Here is a 15,333-nt window from a genome sequence, read left to right on the forward strand (position 1 = left end):
AGAGACTTCACTCTCCTCCCAAGAGCACCCCAGAGTTTTCAACCAGAAGAAAGAACAGTGTACCCATAAATTTTAGCAGCTGGACTTGCTCTCTTCAGAGATTAGAGGAGAAGCTGTGGAGTTGGGCTGATGAGTTTAGATGGTGGCAGTTGTCATGGATCTTCATTATATATATATATATATATATTCATCATATATGTATATATGATTATATTTTGTCTCTATTTTGTATTGTATCATATATTATATTATAGTTATATTATATTATACATAAGGGCTGGAGCGATAGCATACGCGGCCGACCCGGCTGACCCAGGTTCGATTCTTCTGCCCCTCTCGGGGAGCCCGAACAAGCTACTGAGAGTATCTCGCCCGCACAGCAAACCCTGGCAAGCTACTCGTGACGTATTGGATATGCCAAATTCAGTAACAAGTGTCACAATGGAGACATTACTAGGCCTTCTCAAGCAAATTGATGAACAATGGGAGGATAATGACAGTGACAGTGATTATACATAATCTTATATATCTATTTATATATCTATTTTATCTATTTCTGACTTATTTTAGATCACAAGAATTGTATTCAGGGTTTTTTTTTAACTTAAGAAAAAAATGAAGTGTGTAAACTTGTAATATTTTTGTAAGCAGTGTTTTTTTTTTAGGTCATTAAAAAAGAGAGAGAGAGACAGCTGTTTCCTGATCACTATATGTGGGTACTTCCTGCTGCCAATCCACAGACCAGGTTTCACCAGATCCTTTACTTGCTCCTGCCTCCTCTACCCATGTGGAAATTGACGTCCCATACCTTTTCCCTGCACCCCAGTACTAGTGATATAAAAAAACTCATCAGTATCTACTCTGGGGAGCCACCTGGTGTAACTCCAAGAGACCCTGACCTCTCATTAATCCCAATACTCAGGATCACGCAGGAAAAAAATAGAACCAGTTCACATTTGTACAAATTTAATCCCTGCTGTCCTGCTCCCTAATTTCAGAACCCTTCTAGGCCACACTTCCCTTCTCCTGACCACCCAACACCAAGGCATCCCTCATATCCCTCCCCATGGGAAGGCCCATGCAGGGCCAAGTCTCCCAGGGAATACTCTTTCTGCTCCTTAACTCTTGCTGGATGGAGACTCATGACCTTGGTCAAACCTTGATTTGGTTCCATTAAGCAGGAAAGTGGAGTGGGAAGCTCAGGACCCTATCAGAGGGTGCAGCAGCCAGCACAGGAGGAGCCAGGTGGAGGGATGGAGGCCTGAGAGAGCCCTACTGTCTATTTGACTCTTGATCCATTTGCTGTATTCAGTGACACGTGTGAACACATCTGGATTCTGGGTTCTGGAGCAGGCCTTTTCCCAGGACAACACACCAGCTAGGATCCATTTGTCCTGAAGTTCACAAGCCAATGGGCCCCCAGAATCTCCCTGGATAAACAGAGAAATGATGGAGGTTCAGGACCCAGCTGGCAACTAGGGCACCAGAGTGCCTGCCCTTTGAGTTCTGCTTCAGTGACTGTCACTCATTGAGGATCTCACTACCTGGGGTGGTCCTACAGTTGCCAGGGTGGGTTTCCATCCCAGAATATCAGCCAAATTCAAACTAATAGGGGAAGGAAGCAGATGGCAAAGCATTGCTTGGGGATGGTGGTAAAGAGGGAGGCCAAGTAAACCCTTCCCTCGGGAAATGCACTCCTTCCCCAGAGTCTTCCCAACAGAAGGAGAATTTCCAGAATCTCCCAGAAACTCACAGAGCACAAGTTTTCTCCATAATTGGTGGCACAAACCATGTTTCCCAGAACAAGAGGGACAATCTGGGGTATGATGAGCTCCTTGCGGTAAATCTGGTTACACTTCTTATTGTTCATGATAAACACCTCTGCCGCCTGTAGGTCTGGAGACAGGGTGGCGTTGGCTGTGGAGGAAAGGGTGGAAGCAGGGGTGGGGGATGAGAACCAACTACTCACACCCTCCACCTCATCCCTCCATCCTTGAAACTCGAAACCTGTACCCCTTCCCACTTCATGCCTTCCTTCACTAGGTACTTCCTCCTGCAAGCAGACCTTATTTGACAAGTCCCTCACCCTTTCCTCTAGAGCTCTTTTTCAGGATCTCTTCCTCTGAGAACCAAGCACAAACTTGTAAGCACTTATAAACTGAGTCTCCCCCAAACACACTATTTCTCTCCAGACTGAGTTTTATCCTAGCTCTAACCTCCCCAACTCTTACTCCCTGGTTGACTCTTGCTCCTAAGCATTTCAGGCACATCCTCTGCCCAGAGCCCACCCCAGATTTCTTCCTGGTACAGCTCTCAGGATCTCCCTCCTTGTCAACCTGCACCCTTGTGCAACTCAGCTGCATATTCCTTGCAGATATGTCATGTATTCTCTTGGCAGTGCTCAAAGAACTGGATGAACAAAGAACAGGATGCCAGCGATCAAACCCAGGTCAGCCTTGTGCAAAGCAGACACCCTAATGCACTGTACTATCATTGCAGCCCTGGTCACGTGCTCATAATACCAAGGGCTTGGCAGGAAGCAGGTACTCAAAAAATTTGCAAAGTGAATGAAGAAATGAGAAAATTCACGGCCACTTCATTCTCAACTTGAGTGGTAGCTCAAACCCTATCCAGGCATTCGCAGGCTTGAGTGTCCACAGCAAGTATGATGGCATAAAAATGTGACATGGCATGGAGAGTATCACACTAAGTGAAATGAGTCAGAAAGAGAGGGACAGACATAGAAGGACTGCACTTATTTGTGGAATATAAAATAACATGAGACTGACACCCAAGGACAGTACACACAAGGGCCAGGAATACTGAAAGTTGGAAGCCTGCCTTATGAGCTGGGGAGAAGGCAGTTGAAATAGAGAAGGGATCACTAAGTTAATGATGGTTGGAGGGATCATTCGGGATGGGAGATGTGTGCTGAAAGTAGATAAAGGACCAAACGTGATATCCTCTCAGTATCTATATTGCAAACCATAAGACTCAAAAGTAGAGGAGAAAGTATGGGGGAAACTGTCTGCCATTGAGGCAGTGGGTGGATATTGGGGACATTGGTGGTGGAAAATGTGCAGTGGTGGAGGGATGGGTGTTTGATCATTGTATGACTAAAACTCAAACATGAAATCTTTGTAACTATTTCTCATGGTGATTCAATTTAAAAAAGAGTGACATGGTTCCCCATGTCAAGCAGCCCTAATACCGCCACAGAACCAGGATCAGAATTAATCATCACAAGTTTCCTGAAAGATACCGTGAGGGGGGTGCAGGAGGCAAAGCTCTGGAAGAAAGGAGGTTGTTCTCTGTAGCACCACCCTCACCCCCAGCCCACGCTGCTCACCTATAAAGCGCTGTTTAACCTGGCCCCAGCCAGTCACCCAGCACTGGGTGCCAACCTTCAGGTTGTAGTTGGGCTCTGGGAGGCAGATGGGCTGCACATACTTGCTGATGGTGGCAGGAATATAAAGTTGGAGAAGAGCAACATCGCCCATGATGAAGGTCCGGCCCCAGTATTTGGGATGTATAATGATGTCCTTCACAGGGATCAAGAGAGCTGTGGTGAAGTTCCCGGGCTTCAGCTTGGAAGTGCCAAGAATTACTGAGTACTTTTTGGTGCTATAAGAAACAGAGATCCACCAGGCAGATGTCAGGTTTCCAAGCAATACCACGTTCCACCTCCCACAATGACCCATCCCTTAGCACAGATCATCCTTGATATGGCCGCTCAGTCCATTATACCTAGTCCAGCCTGAGGACACTCAAGGTCAGAGCTATAACTACTGCCTCATTTACTGTTCAAGTTCAATGAGCCTGGATTCTATCTTGTATGTGCAGGTGTTAATAAGCATACATGTTCTTGTGTGTGAGCTGCTGGGGCATGTACGCTGGGGTTTTCTGTTGTCCTGCTTAGGATATGGTCTCCGCTCCTTGGGACTCCTGTCCAAGGTCAGATCCTGCCCCACTTGGAAATTCATACACAAGGCATGACAATCCCTGTTGTGTAAATCCCTTCCCTTCCCACTCCATGTTGCTTCACAAAGTGCATGAGGAGGCTAGGCTGGGCCTGATGCAGCCCTGGGTTTCAGCTCAACACACACAATGGGCTAACTCACCCTTGGATGCAGTGGGCAGCGGTCACTACCCATCTGGGGTCAATGAGGGCCCCTCCACACACGTGCTCATTGTTAATCCGGAGGCTCGCCTCCCACGGCCAATGGCGGCTTATTTCCGAATCCTCCGACCACCAGGGCTTGCCACAAACTTTAGGAACAAGTGTGACAGGGAGACACAGTGACCACATAGAGGAGAGTAAGAATGACCAAGACCAAGAGACTCTAGAGTCCATTTATACAGGGCTATAAACTCAAGGGCTTGTTCCCACTTTGAAGAGGGAGAAACTGGGGGTCTGGAGAGAAGGGTTCATGACCTTCCTGAGAGCACTGAATCAGACACAAAAGATGACAATGAGAGAGATAACAGGCAGCCAGAAAGAGACACAGACATCCTAGAAAAGAGAAACTGAAACATAGATCAATTGGCACAATGTCAGAACAAAGGGGCCAGGGAAATGATACAGGAGTTATGGTACATGCAGGCAGGCATCCCTAGTTTAATATTCAGGGCCACATGGTCCCCAAAGCATTACCTGGTATAGATCCAGAGGCCCTTGCATTAAGCAGGTGCTTGGAAGGCAAAAAAAAAGTCACAGTATTTGATAAGTTTAAAATTATTTCCAGACTCTGTTTTTTAAAATGGAGCTGAATAAAAAGTAATAGAGACCTAGAGCACATATTATTTATGTAAGTTAAAAATACCTGCACACTGGGCCAAGACAGCTCAATAGGCTGAGCACATGCTTTGCATGCATGAAGTCCAGATCCATGCTATCACATGGCTTCCTGAGCAGCACCAGTAAAGACCACCAAGAACAGAGCTTGGAGCAGTCCCAAAGCAAAATATAAAGCAGTGTTTTGTTTTGTTTTTTTTTAATGCACACAAAACAACAACACATATTTTGATAGGAATACACACAAATAGAAATACATTTATTGAACATGTAAAACAGGTTGGAAAGAAGGTAAAGAGGAAGAATTAGAGGAGTTTAGACAAAGAAAAAGTAACTATATTGCTCAATCTGCTTAATGAATTAGAATGGAGTCTTGGCAAGCTCCAACACAACAAAATCTCAGGAATGGGCAGAATCAACTCAACCCTCCACCCCTGAAGTCTGAAGAAAAATTCAGAGAGCTCTGCAGACACCTGCACACAGGGCCCAGGGTCCCCAAATGCAGCTCAACTGTTTAAAGCCCATAAAGGTTTCTTTGTGAAAAAGGTCTGCACCAGCTCCCCAGACGTGGCCACTGATGGCCTGAAGCCTGGTCTGCATTCAAAGACTGTACTCCTGACACTGGAGAGATAGCACAGCGGGTAGGGCATTTGCTTTGCATGCGGCCGACCCAGGTTCGATTCCCAGCATCCCATATGGTCCCCTGAGCACTGCCAGCAGTAATTCCTGAGTGCATGAGCCAGGAGTAACCCCTGTGCATTGCCTGGTGTGACCCAAAAAGAAAAAAAACTGCACTCCTTTATAAAGCTCTATAAGTTCCCATGGATAGCAGGACTATTTAGATGAAATTTCCACAACCTAACATTCAGAAACACGATATGAGCCTGTTTAGAAAATATTCTTCCAGGAGTTGAGGGTTTTCTGCTTCCTGAGCTTCCCCTACCCACCTGGTGTGTTGGTGTTCCCTTTGTAACCTGAAAAGAGAAACGGGGCAGAGGTAAAACATGAGGTCCTATCAGGATGATAGGGAAGAGGTGCGTCTTTCCTTAGTTCATTCATTGGCTCGACATTTCCTAATCTCTCCCTCCATTCCTTATCTGGCACCTGAGATAAGAACTGTGGGGAGAAAATGCTTCCAACGGATGGACCCTGTTATTCTCCCATGAGGAACATGCTCCTTAGCAGAGCAGACAGCAAACGCACAGTCACCTGCACAAAACCAGTGCAGGGACCAGGTCACAGCTGAGTACCAGTGCCAGGTGGTCCCTGAAGAGGTGATGGGGCAAAGAGGATTCTTTTGAAAGAGAGGTGAGTGTGCTAGGTCTCAAAGATGAGAAGACAAAGCAGTGCAAAGAAGGGACACTAACATATCTTAGAAAAGAGCCCCCGCGGACAAAGGGTAAGGGCCGTGGGGGTCTGAAATGATGCCAGGAGAGCCGGGCATTAATCAGTATTAGCCGTATAAGGAAGGCGGGGTCCCCATAACACCTTCTGGGAAGCGGGGAGACCCAAATGAACCGATCAGGCCAGTACTGTGAAGTCCGGCATAGCCCATAGATGGGAAGGGAGTATGACTGAAGGCAGGCGGGTACCCCAGCGAGCTCTGAGCGTCCGGAGGGGGCAGAACTAGTGGCCCCCAGGGGCCAGTCACGGCCTGGGATGCGGGACGTGCCGAAGAGGTTTCCCCCTCACCGGAGCTGAGCCGCAGCAGCCGTAACAGCAGCAGCAACAGAAAACAACCACCTCGGCCCCAGGGTCTCGAGGCTTCAGGCTCTGCGCTGTGCAGGGACAGCGACAGGGCCATGAGCCACATGGTGCCACCTACAGGCTGTAGAAACCGCCCCGCAAGAGAGACGGCTGGCCGGGCCGCCCCTCCCCCTCCCACAGGCGGAAGGGCCCCTCTAGCACGCAGCGCCTCCTCTCGGATGCCTGAAGGGCACCTCTAGCACGCAGCGCCTCGTCTCGGGTGCCTATCAGACACATCCCCTCTACCCCTACCGACACCTACCCCACCCACGCCCCACCCTTCACCCAAAGCAGTCCTCCAGAACCCCTCCAACTCTGAACCCCGGACAAGTGAGAGTGATGTCTCTGGAACCCCAAACGTATTAACCCACACACTCCGAAGCATTTTTGTTGGTCATGTCCCGCACTACCAACTTGTCTTGAAGATGACCCCAGGGCCTCTGCAGTCACCTCTGTGGTGGGCAGCCCTATGAAAGGTTCGAGTTGAGGACTGTGACCTCAGACTCTGCATGGGAGGGGGACAGTTGGATACTAGACCTGTGACAGTACCGTTCCTGATGGCTCAACCTCTGATCCCATCCTGGCTTTACCTGGTTGGCATTTGGAGGATTTCTCCGTGGAGATGGATTTGAGACTGGGAACGATGGAGAAAGCACAAGGACAGAACAGTAACAGTCCATGAATCAGAGAGGACGTCTTTGAGACCATGACCAAAATTCCACTGATGAATGAGTCTTGAAGGATCCCTGCCCTGGCACTGAACAGCTTGGCGTGGTCTTAGATGATAGTCGGGGCAGATAAAGGAAAACCTGCGGTTCTCACGGGGTGTTTTCATAGCGGTACAGAGAGTATGCTACTGCTTACTACCCTCCTGAACGACCTGGCATGACTTTGTTGGTGAAGTGCCAAGTAAAGGGGGTGCAGGATTCATAAAAGTTCAGTAAACTCCTGCCAGGGGTACACCTTGAAGTCCTGACCTCCACCCAAGTTTTTTGGTCTATTCTTACAGAGAACACCAGAGGAGACAGTGAAGTAAGGTTTTTATTTAGGAAACGGAGGTGGGCTGGGGTGGGAACAGGAAGTATGAGAGAGAGGAAAAGGAAATAGGAAAAGAAAACATTCTTCCAGTAAGAACATGGGTTATTCCACATGGGAGAGAGTCCTGTAAAGAACTGTATATTTCAAAACTGGGACACAGGGATGCTGACAAAATGGAGTTTGCCCCATAAGGAAGTTTGCACACTCAGAGTAGAAGGATGTGGATGAGTACCCAGAACAAGATGGAGTACGCCCTGATTTGTTTGCAAAGCTGGTTTATGGGGTTTTCTAAGCTTCCCCAGCTTGAGGTTCATTACAGGATGTTGTCAAGGAAAGACTAGTGAATTATCTCTTAATGGTTCCATGGTGGTCCCTTAATGTTCCTTGGTGGTCCTGGCATTAGGCTCGCACCTTCAACCTGCAGCTGCAGACAGAACAGGACCTCCTTCTCAAAAGATCATGTTTTGGTTTTCACTTTTTGATTTTGAAATCCAAATGGCCTGTATCTGGGTCTTCTGGGTTTGGCAGAGAATGGAAGATGAGCACCAAGATTCCTGCTTCCTTTGGTATGGCGATCCAGCTCTAGGAACTCCCACCTGATGTCTGAGGGTGTCCACATGATGAGTTCCCACAAATTGGAAAAGAGCAGTAGTGGTGTGTGCCACTCCCACACCAAGGCCAAGATGCCATGGCCTCCTCTACTCAAACTGGAGTCCCAAAAAGAGTAGCCGTGCTTTGTAGGAACTTATTAGAGATGTACATTCTCAGACCCCCAATCTCACCTACAGAATTAAAGACTCCAGGAGCAGAACCAGTGATTTTGTTTTGTTTTATTGTGTTTGTGTGTATTGTGTGTATTGTGTGTATTGTGTGTATTGTGTGTGGGCTGGAGCGATAGCACAGCGGGTAGGGCGTTCGCCTTACAAGCGGCCAACATGGCCGACCCGAGTTCGATTCCTCCGCCCCTCTCGGAGAGCCCGGCAAGCTACCGAGAGTATTCGATATGCCAGACACAGTAACAACAAAGTCTCCAATGGAGACGTTACTGGGCCCGCTCGAGCAAATCGACGATCAACGGGAGGGCCTTTACCTTTACCTTTACCTTATTGTGTTTGCAATGGAGGAATAAAACCCAAGAATTTTTTTGTTGTTGATTTCTGTTTTGGAGAGAACCACATCCATCGATGCTCAGAGATTACTCCTGGGTCTTTACTCAGAAATTACTTCTGGCAGTGGTTGGGGAACCATATGGGATGTCAGGGATTGAATCTGGGTCAGTTGTGTGTAAGGCAAACACCCTACCCACTGTACTATCACTCCAGCCCACCCTCTAGGGAATCCTAATGCACTCAGAATGTGAACCACTGTTCCAACTCCCAATCCAGCACCAGTATCAGCATCTGTCCACCAATGTCCCACAGTTTCCTCCCACTCCCCACCCCACCTCCTTATCTAACTCATTCTTAATTATTTTTTTATTTTTATAGATGAAGACACATGTTTACATTAATGTTGATGCTTAGGCTTTTTATACATACAGTAACCTCATCTCTAAACCACCAAAGGGTCCTGCTCAGTACCTTATGTTACAAGTCTCCCTCCCCCTTATCACCGCCCCATCCGATTGGGAATAGTATAGGGGGGTAAGTCAGATTTATTTAATTCATAGTTATTCAGTGCACTTATGACTGTTAGTTCCAAACACATTAACAAACTGAGTTTATATAAGCACTCAGTCTCCCAACCCTGACTTCTCAATCAACATGAGGGCTAACACAATCTGATCTCTGAAACCCATAGAAACCTAGAAGTTAAGACACTGATCCCTATAAGGCCAGAGGATGGAGGGTAAAGGAACTATCAGCACCTAGGAGAACTCTAGAACACTTGACCTTAGAAATCAGGTAAAGAAACCATGCCTGATTCAATGAAACTCTACTGTATCCTCCCTGTGGATGGAAAATTTTTGCTCAAAAACATAGGGGGCAGTGGTAACACAGGGGCTATAGAAGCAAGTAAGAAGCAGAGAAATACTCTCTTGACTCAGCATTACTCTTGATCCCATTCTCAAGAGATCCATTATACTGAGCAGCAAAGTCTGTTAAACTAAGCTGCAGATAACCCTGTGAATATGTGAGTGACTAAGAAGTGATCAGGGCCCAGGATACCACCCCCTTTCCTAGGACTGACATCTAAGCAGGAGTAACCCAACTCTGACTCTAGGTTAATAATATCCTTAAATAATTTCTCAGCTAAATGGGAAACTAGTAGTCTACAGCAGTTGTTCACACTCACAGTTACAAACATCAGTTTGCAACCTTTTCACATAGCAAACATATATGATGGACCACATAGGCAGAAACTTTAAAACATCATTTAAAATAAAAATATTTAAGAGTTGGAGAAATAGCACAGGGGTTAAGATGTGTGCTTTGCACGTGAGTGACCCAAATTTGATCCTTGGCACAAAACAGTCCCCCTAACATGCTGACACAGCCTTGGAGATTCTTGATTATTGTTGGATATAGCCCTGATGACACATTAGCTACCATCACAGTGGCCTGGATAATCTCCAGAACTGCAGGACCCAGGCAGCACCACATCCTCAGGTCCTTGCAATGAACCACTGGCTTAGTTGGCTGAGAATTGCCAGGAGGCGTCCTAAGGTTTTGTTAGCACTATTTGATACTCTCAAAAGAAAATAACTATTTTTGTATCAATATTTACATATTAATATTTGAAACAGTACCATTACATGAACCAGGAATACCCTGGGTTGGGCAGCAATCAATTTTTTGTGAACCAGAAGAAAATCTTTGTAGATGGGCACCAGTCAGTGGAAAGTTATTTTTCTCCAGAGTATATTCTACGCAACCCATGACCTTCAGAGACCAGACATGCAGAACAATGATATTTATTTGGTTGATTTCTGAAACCTTAAAACTACAGAATAACCCCCACAGAGCTTGATGTGAGTTTGCCTGTGTTACTAGGGCAGTGAGGAAGGAGGGTCCACACTGGATTGCCTCAAGGGGAGGGTGTGGCAAAGGCTGAATGCTCATCAATAAACCCACACTGGGTGCATAGGAACTTCTCTCAGCCCCACACAACTGGGAAGATGCAGAAATTCTGGGCTTCATACCTCAGCAAGCCCATGAAAGGCCACAAATTCCCTATAAACAATCTCCCAACAGTTCAGCTGCAAACCCCTAAAACCACAACCATTTCTAATGCTGTTTCATCACTGGTGAGCTCAATTCTTTGGCAGATGTTCTCCAAGGTGTAATGAAGCATCCTGCTCCTTCAGCAGGCAGGCTGGGTCTCTAGCAGAAACAGCTGTAGCCCTCCTTGCAGTTCACAGAATACAGCCACAGTGCAGGGGTGACAGAAGCTGGTGATGTAAGCATGCAGCTAGGAGACTAGGACTTCATTCTTACTGCCACTCCCTCTTATTTTGATCTCACAGAGTCAATAATGCCAACCAGAATTTGGAGGAGGACACTGACGAGAAGTGGGAGGTAAGAGAAGAGAACTAGTGGGACATTTAGGAGGAGGAGACAAACGGGCTGGATCATCATCACAGGGTGACTAGGAGACCCAAAGGCAGCACCAGAAACAGTGGTGAGAAGCCCACTGTGTCACAGGAGGATGCATACCTTATGTGATAAATGATCCAGTCCTTAAATAAACTCACATCTGTATAAATAGTGGGAAATCTTGAGGTACCACATTTTATGCCCCAGCTCACAATGCCCATTTGGAACCACGTGTCATTAATTGCACAGACCAGGGGGCCCCCAGAATCTCCCTGGAGAAAGAAAAGAAACACAAGAATGTAAAATGATCAACTTCAGAACAGACTAATCGGTCTGCCTGGTGCAAGGCAGAGAGGCACCCATGGGCCTTCCCCAGCACATCCACCAGACACAGTATCAGTGATTGAAACTTGAAAGGTGAAAATTTTAAGCAGAAAATTAAATAACCTCTTAAACATACTACTTCTTCCCAGAATTAAGGGATACATGAATACTGAAAACAGTAGGCCTGGTAACGAGAACATCTGATAGCATATTGCAATTGACTTGGAAAGCTCAAAAGCTCCACTACCCCTCTCACCCCCTCCATGATCCTTTCCAAAGCCCCCATGATCCACCAACTAAAGGGATGTCCTGGACAGTAAGCACCCTCCAGAATCCCAACTCCAGCTTGAAGGCCAACCCGCCTCTCTGGTCATCCTATCACCTCATTATTCCAGTTCTTTTTAATGTTACTGTTATTTCGTTTTGTTTTTGCTTGGTTGGTTGGTTTGGTGCACACTTGGCAGTGTCCAGAGATTACTCCTGGCTCTGTACTCAGAAATTACTCCTGCCAGTGCTCAGTGGGGGTCATGTGGGAATTGAACTCAGATCAGCCATGTGCAAGGATAGAACCTAACCCACTATTGCTCCGGCCCCTCACTATTTCAGTTCCTTATAACAAAATCTCAATTTGAAAAGTTCCCTCTAAACTCAATCAGCTATTCCTTCTCACTACAGCGTTGTTTTCCTTTTCCCCAGAAATCCAAATACTCTTCCTAAAACACAGTTCAAAGTCCCCTTTTCAGGAAGGCAGCTGGAGTCCGCGGGAGACTGCAGCAGTCTTGCAGGCACTCAAGAAGAGGGCCTGACTGTCCTGTCTCTGAACCTCCCCGCAATGTGCAATTGCTATGAATGAGGTCTACATGCAGGGTGTGCTGTGGGTAAACACTGACTCAGTGAGTACCAACAAGAGGAACTCAATTAAAGAAATGGATAGAGCACTACCAGCCCCCATAACATTCTGGAAGTTCTCATCCCCAAACCCTTAGCTCAATGCAACAGAAACTTCTCTGTTCTAGAAAATCTGGGACCTCTCAAAGCAGCCATCAGGAGTTCTCCCTATTAATCTACTTAATTCAATAAGGGGTTTCAGGTGAAGTGGCAAATGAGTCCTTCACTGCCATTCAGATGAAAAGACTCAGAAGGGGCAATAGTACCAGGGATAAATGAACTTACAAAGCAGGGGGTGTTCTCCTTATAAGTGCCACAGATCATCCCTTTATGAACTAAGTTCCAACGAATTTTAAGGACTTCCTGAAGTATTTTATTGCAGTGCTTGTATTCAAGAACAATTTGTTCAACTTCCTGTAGTTGTGCTGGAACTGAGTCTGAAAACACAGAGAGGCAACATGGCAGTGAGGACAGGACAGGAGTCCCAGGATCCACTCCGAGTCTTCATCATGCATTCACATTCTGTTGTCCCCATTAAAGCCAAGTAGCAAGGAGAGAGGATGACATAAACAGCAAAGCCAACAGGATGAGAACAATCCTCCAGTTCTCAGAGGCAAAGCCTCATCTCCTGAAACTCAAACCAAGCACCTGTGACACTGAGCTGCAATAGTAATCAGAACAGGAGCTGTCTGCAGAGCAGACCCAAAGACTCTCAGATGAGTGAGAACCTTGCAGCCCCTTCCCAATACAGAAGGCCCTACAGTCACAGGCTAGCCCTAGCTCCTCCTACACTCGGGGCTATGAAAGGTCCCCTCTTAGCAGGCAACTTGTTCAAACAGGGGCACCCACCGTATACAGGTCAGCCCCCAGAACTGAAATCCACCCTGGACAATACTCCCATCCTGGCACCAGGAGCCCCAGATTCTACATACCACTAGAAATGCTTCCTCCCTTACCCACCTATTAGAGAAAGTTCTCCCAGTCCCTCCCTTAGCCTTCAGGCCTGCCCAGAACTTTGTCCCAGATTCCCCTCCAGCAGCTTTCTGCTTCCAGACTCACCATTGATTCTAATTTTTCCCCATCCTGTCACCCAGCACAGAGTTCCTGATTGTATTGCCTGAGATGGTTCTGGGAGGCATACAGGCAGGACGGATGGTGTAAAAGTCACAGAGAAATCTAGCAGGACCAAGGCAATGTCAAAACGCAAATCTGTCATCTCAAAAGAGTTATGGATAACAATGTCTCGAACCGAAGCCAGAATTGTTGTATTGGTATTATTAAATACCAATGTGTCTCCCATCTTCACCAAATAATCATTGTGGCTGTGGGAAAAACACATGCACCTCAGAGAGATGTGGGAGGGCTCCCCCTCTTTCACACCTTCCTGTTCTGTCCAGCCTGGCTCCATCCTGCATGGAGTCCTCAGCCCATCCCTCCCAGGTAAACACACCTCCCTGGACCCCAACCCACTCCAGCCGCTGTTGTTCCAAGTGAGAATCCTAGACCTCCACCAGCAGCACTTGGAACTTGGAAGAAATGCCAAATCTCTGGTTAAAACTAGGGGCTTCTGAGCGCCATTTGCAGGTGAGCAAAAAGCAGCTCTGTGAAGAGTCTAGACTATAACCAGTGTGTGCACATGTACACATATGCGCGCGCGCACGCACACACACACACACACACCCAACCATGAACCCAGGTCCAAGGCTCTCAGGAAGTGAAAGCATATGTCCAAAGACAGGCGTATGAATATTTTGTGTAACATTATTCACAGAAACTAAAAAGTGGCAACAAACGGGATATCCACTCATTGGTCATAGAAAAGCACACGATAGTTTATCCAATTATGCTACCTACAGGGAGACCTTGGAGGGGTTCCCCCAAGTTAGGAATCCCAGAACCCAGAGCACTCACCCAGCAATGCAGTGAGCAGCCGTCAGCACCCACTGCCCGGCGATGAGCGAGCCTCCGCATATGTGTCTACCGTTGACACTCAAACTCACCTGCCAGGGCCATGCTTTCTCATGGGCTGGCCTTCCACCAAAGATCCTCATATCTCGTTTGCCACATCCTGGTTAGCTCAGTGGAGAAAAGGACAGCAAGTGGAGCAGCCGCACCCCTTCCAGCTCCCCTCCACACCCTCCGGGGAACCACCAGGTCTGAAGTGCCAGCTGCAGTCAGGCGCGACTCACCTTTCATACTCCCGTGAACTGGAGTCACACTGAGAGCTGGAAGCCTGGGCGGGCTGGGGGGCGCGGGGGGCGAGGGCCTCTCTGGGCTTGCGGGGGTCAGTCCAGAGGAGCCCGCACCTGAGCAGAGAAGGCATGAGGACAGGGTCACCCCAATGGCCTCCTCCCCTGCCTCGCAGGCCGGCCCCACACTGCCCACTCCCACCACTCCGCCCCGCCTGCTGAGCGACCCTGCCAGGCCCGCCTTACTCGGGGGGACCTGAAGGAGCAAGAGGCAGAGCCCGAGGCCCAGGGGGCCAGCGCCACTGCGGGGACAGCTCGCCATGGCCACGTCTCCACCAGCCTGGCGCCAGCTTCCGCCCTGCCCTGGCGTGACCGGAAGTGGGGTGGACCAGCCTGCTCCCCCGCTCCCGCTGGTCCAGGCCACGCCGCATCACGGGACCCCCGCCACGGGCCCCGGACCTCGCCCACGTGAAACCGCGGTTCTGAACGGCCAACCCGACGCATGGCCAGGCCCCTGCCCACTGCCACTGGCACCAAGGCCGGGCCAGCGAGAAGCAGAGGGACCGGGGCTGGCGCTCCGGGTGTCCGAGGCTCAGGGCTGCACCTCTGCAGAGGGCGAGGGGCTGGGGGAGACACTGAAAACATACTCAGCAGCGCTGATTCTCCTGGCCAGGAACTGAGCCCTCAGCTCCCCACTGGGGAAAAGCACCCGTAGTCCTGGGGTCCTGGGTTGGGGTCCACCAGCTCTGCTGCGAGGGTCTCCTAGACCTTAAGGAGGAAAAAACAAAATGGATAAGCAGGAAATGAAAAAAAAAAT

General features: G+C 48.2%; 2 protein-coding genes across 2 annotated transcripts; both read right to left on the minus strand.

The window, feature by feature from the left end:
- Positions 1–1,199: 1,199 nt before the first annotated feature.
- Positions 1,200–6,608, minus strand: PRSS50 (serine protease 50). The gene is made up of 6 exons (XM_056129681.1): positions 6,488–6,608; positions 5,743–5,769; positions 4,122–4,269; positions 3,350–3,624; positions 1,754–1,917; positions 1,200–1,430 (listed from the first exon to the last, which is right to left on the minus strand). The coding sequence occupies exons 1-6, from the start codon at positions 6,606–6,608 to the stop codon at positions 1,200–1,202; spliced, it is 966 nt and encodes a 321-aa protein (XP_055985656.1).
- Positions 6,609–11,156: 4,548 nt separating this feature from the next.
- On the minus strand, positions 11,157–14,378 carry LOC130037755 (serine protease 44-like). Its single transcript, XM_056129682.1, has 4 exons — positions 14,239–14,378; positions 13,445–13,649; positions 11,306–11,387; positions 11,157–11,167 (listed from the first exon to the last, which is right to left on the minus strand). The coding sequence occupies exons 1-4, from the start codon at positions 14,376–14,378 to the stop codon at positions 11,157–11,159; spliced, it is 438 nt and encodes a 145-aa protein (XP_055985657.1).
- Positions 14,379–15,333: the final 955 nt, after the last annotated feature.

Source organism: Sorex fumeus, unplaced genomic scaffold, assembly GCF_029834395.1.
Source record: "Sorex fumeus unplaced genomic scaffold, SorFum_2.1 ptg000072l, whole genome shotgun sequence".
Classification (NCBI taxonomy): domain Eukaryota; kingdom Metazoa; phylum Chordata; class Mammalia; order Eulipotyphla; family Soricidae; genus Sorex; species Sorex fumeus.

Bases quoted from the DNA above. Each gene is read 5' to 3' on its own strand.
- LOC130037755 (XM_056129682.1), bottom strand. From the start codon at position 14,378: ATGAGGATCTTTGGTGGAAGGCCAGCCCATGAGAAAGCATGGCCCTGG. The intron at 13,650-14,238 runs GTGAGTGCTCTG...TTTTTCCCACAG, and splicing joins GCTGCTCACTGCATTGCTGG to CCACAATGATTATTTGGTGA. The intron at 11,388-13,444 runs GCAATACAATCA...TTCTTTCTCCAG, and splicing joins GCCTCCCAGAACCATCTCAG to GGAGATTCTGGGGGCCCCCT.
- PRSS50 (XM_056129681.1), bottom strand. From the start codon at position 6,608: ATGTGGCTCATGGCCCTGTCGCTGTCCCTGCACAGCGCAGAGCCTGAA. The intron at 5,770-6,487 runs GTGAGGGGGAAA...TTCTCTTTTCAG, and splicing joins GCTGCTGCGGCTCAGCTCCG to GTTACAAAGGGAACACCAAC. The intron at 1,918-3,349 runs GTGAGCAGCGTG...TTTCCTCCACAG, and splicing joins GGTTAAACAGCGCTTTATAG to CCAACGCCACCCTGTCTCCA.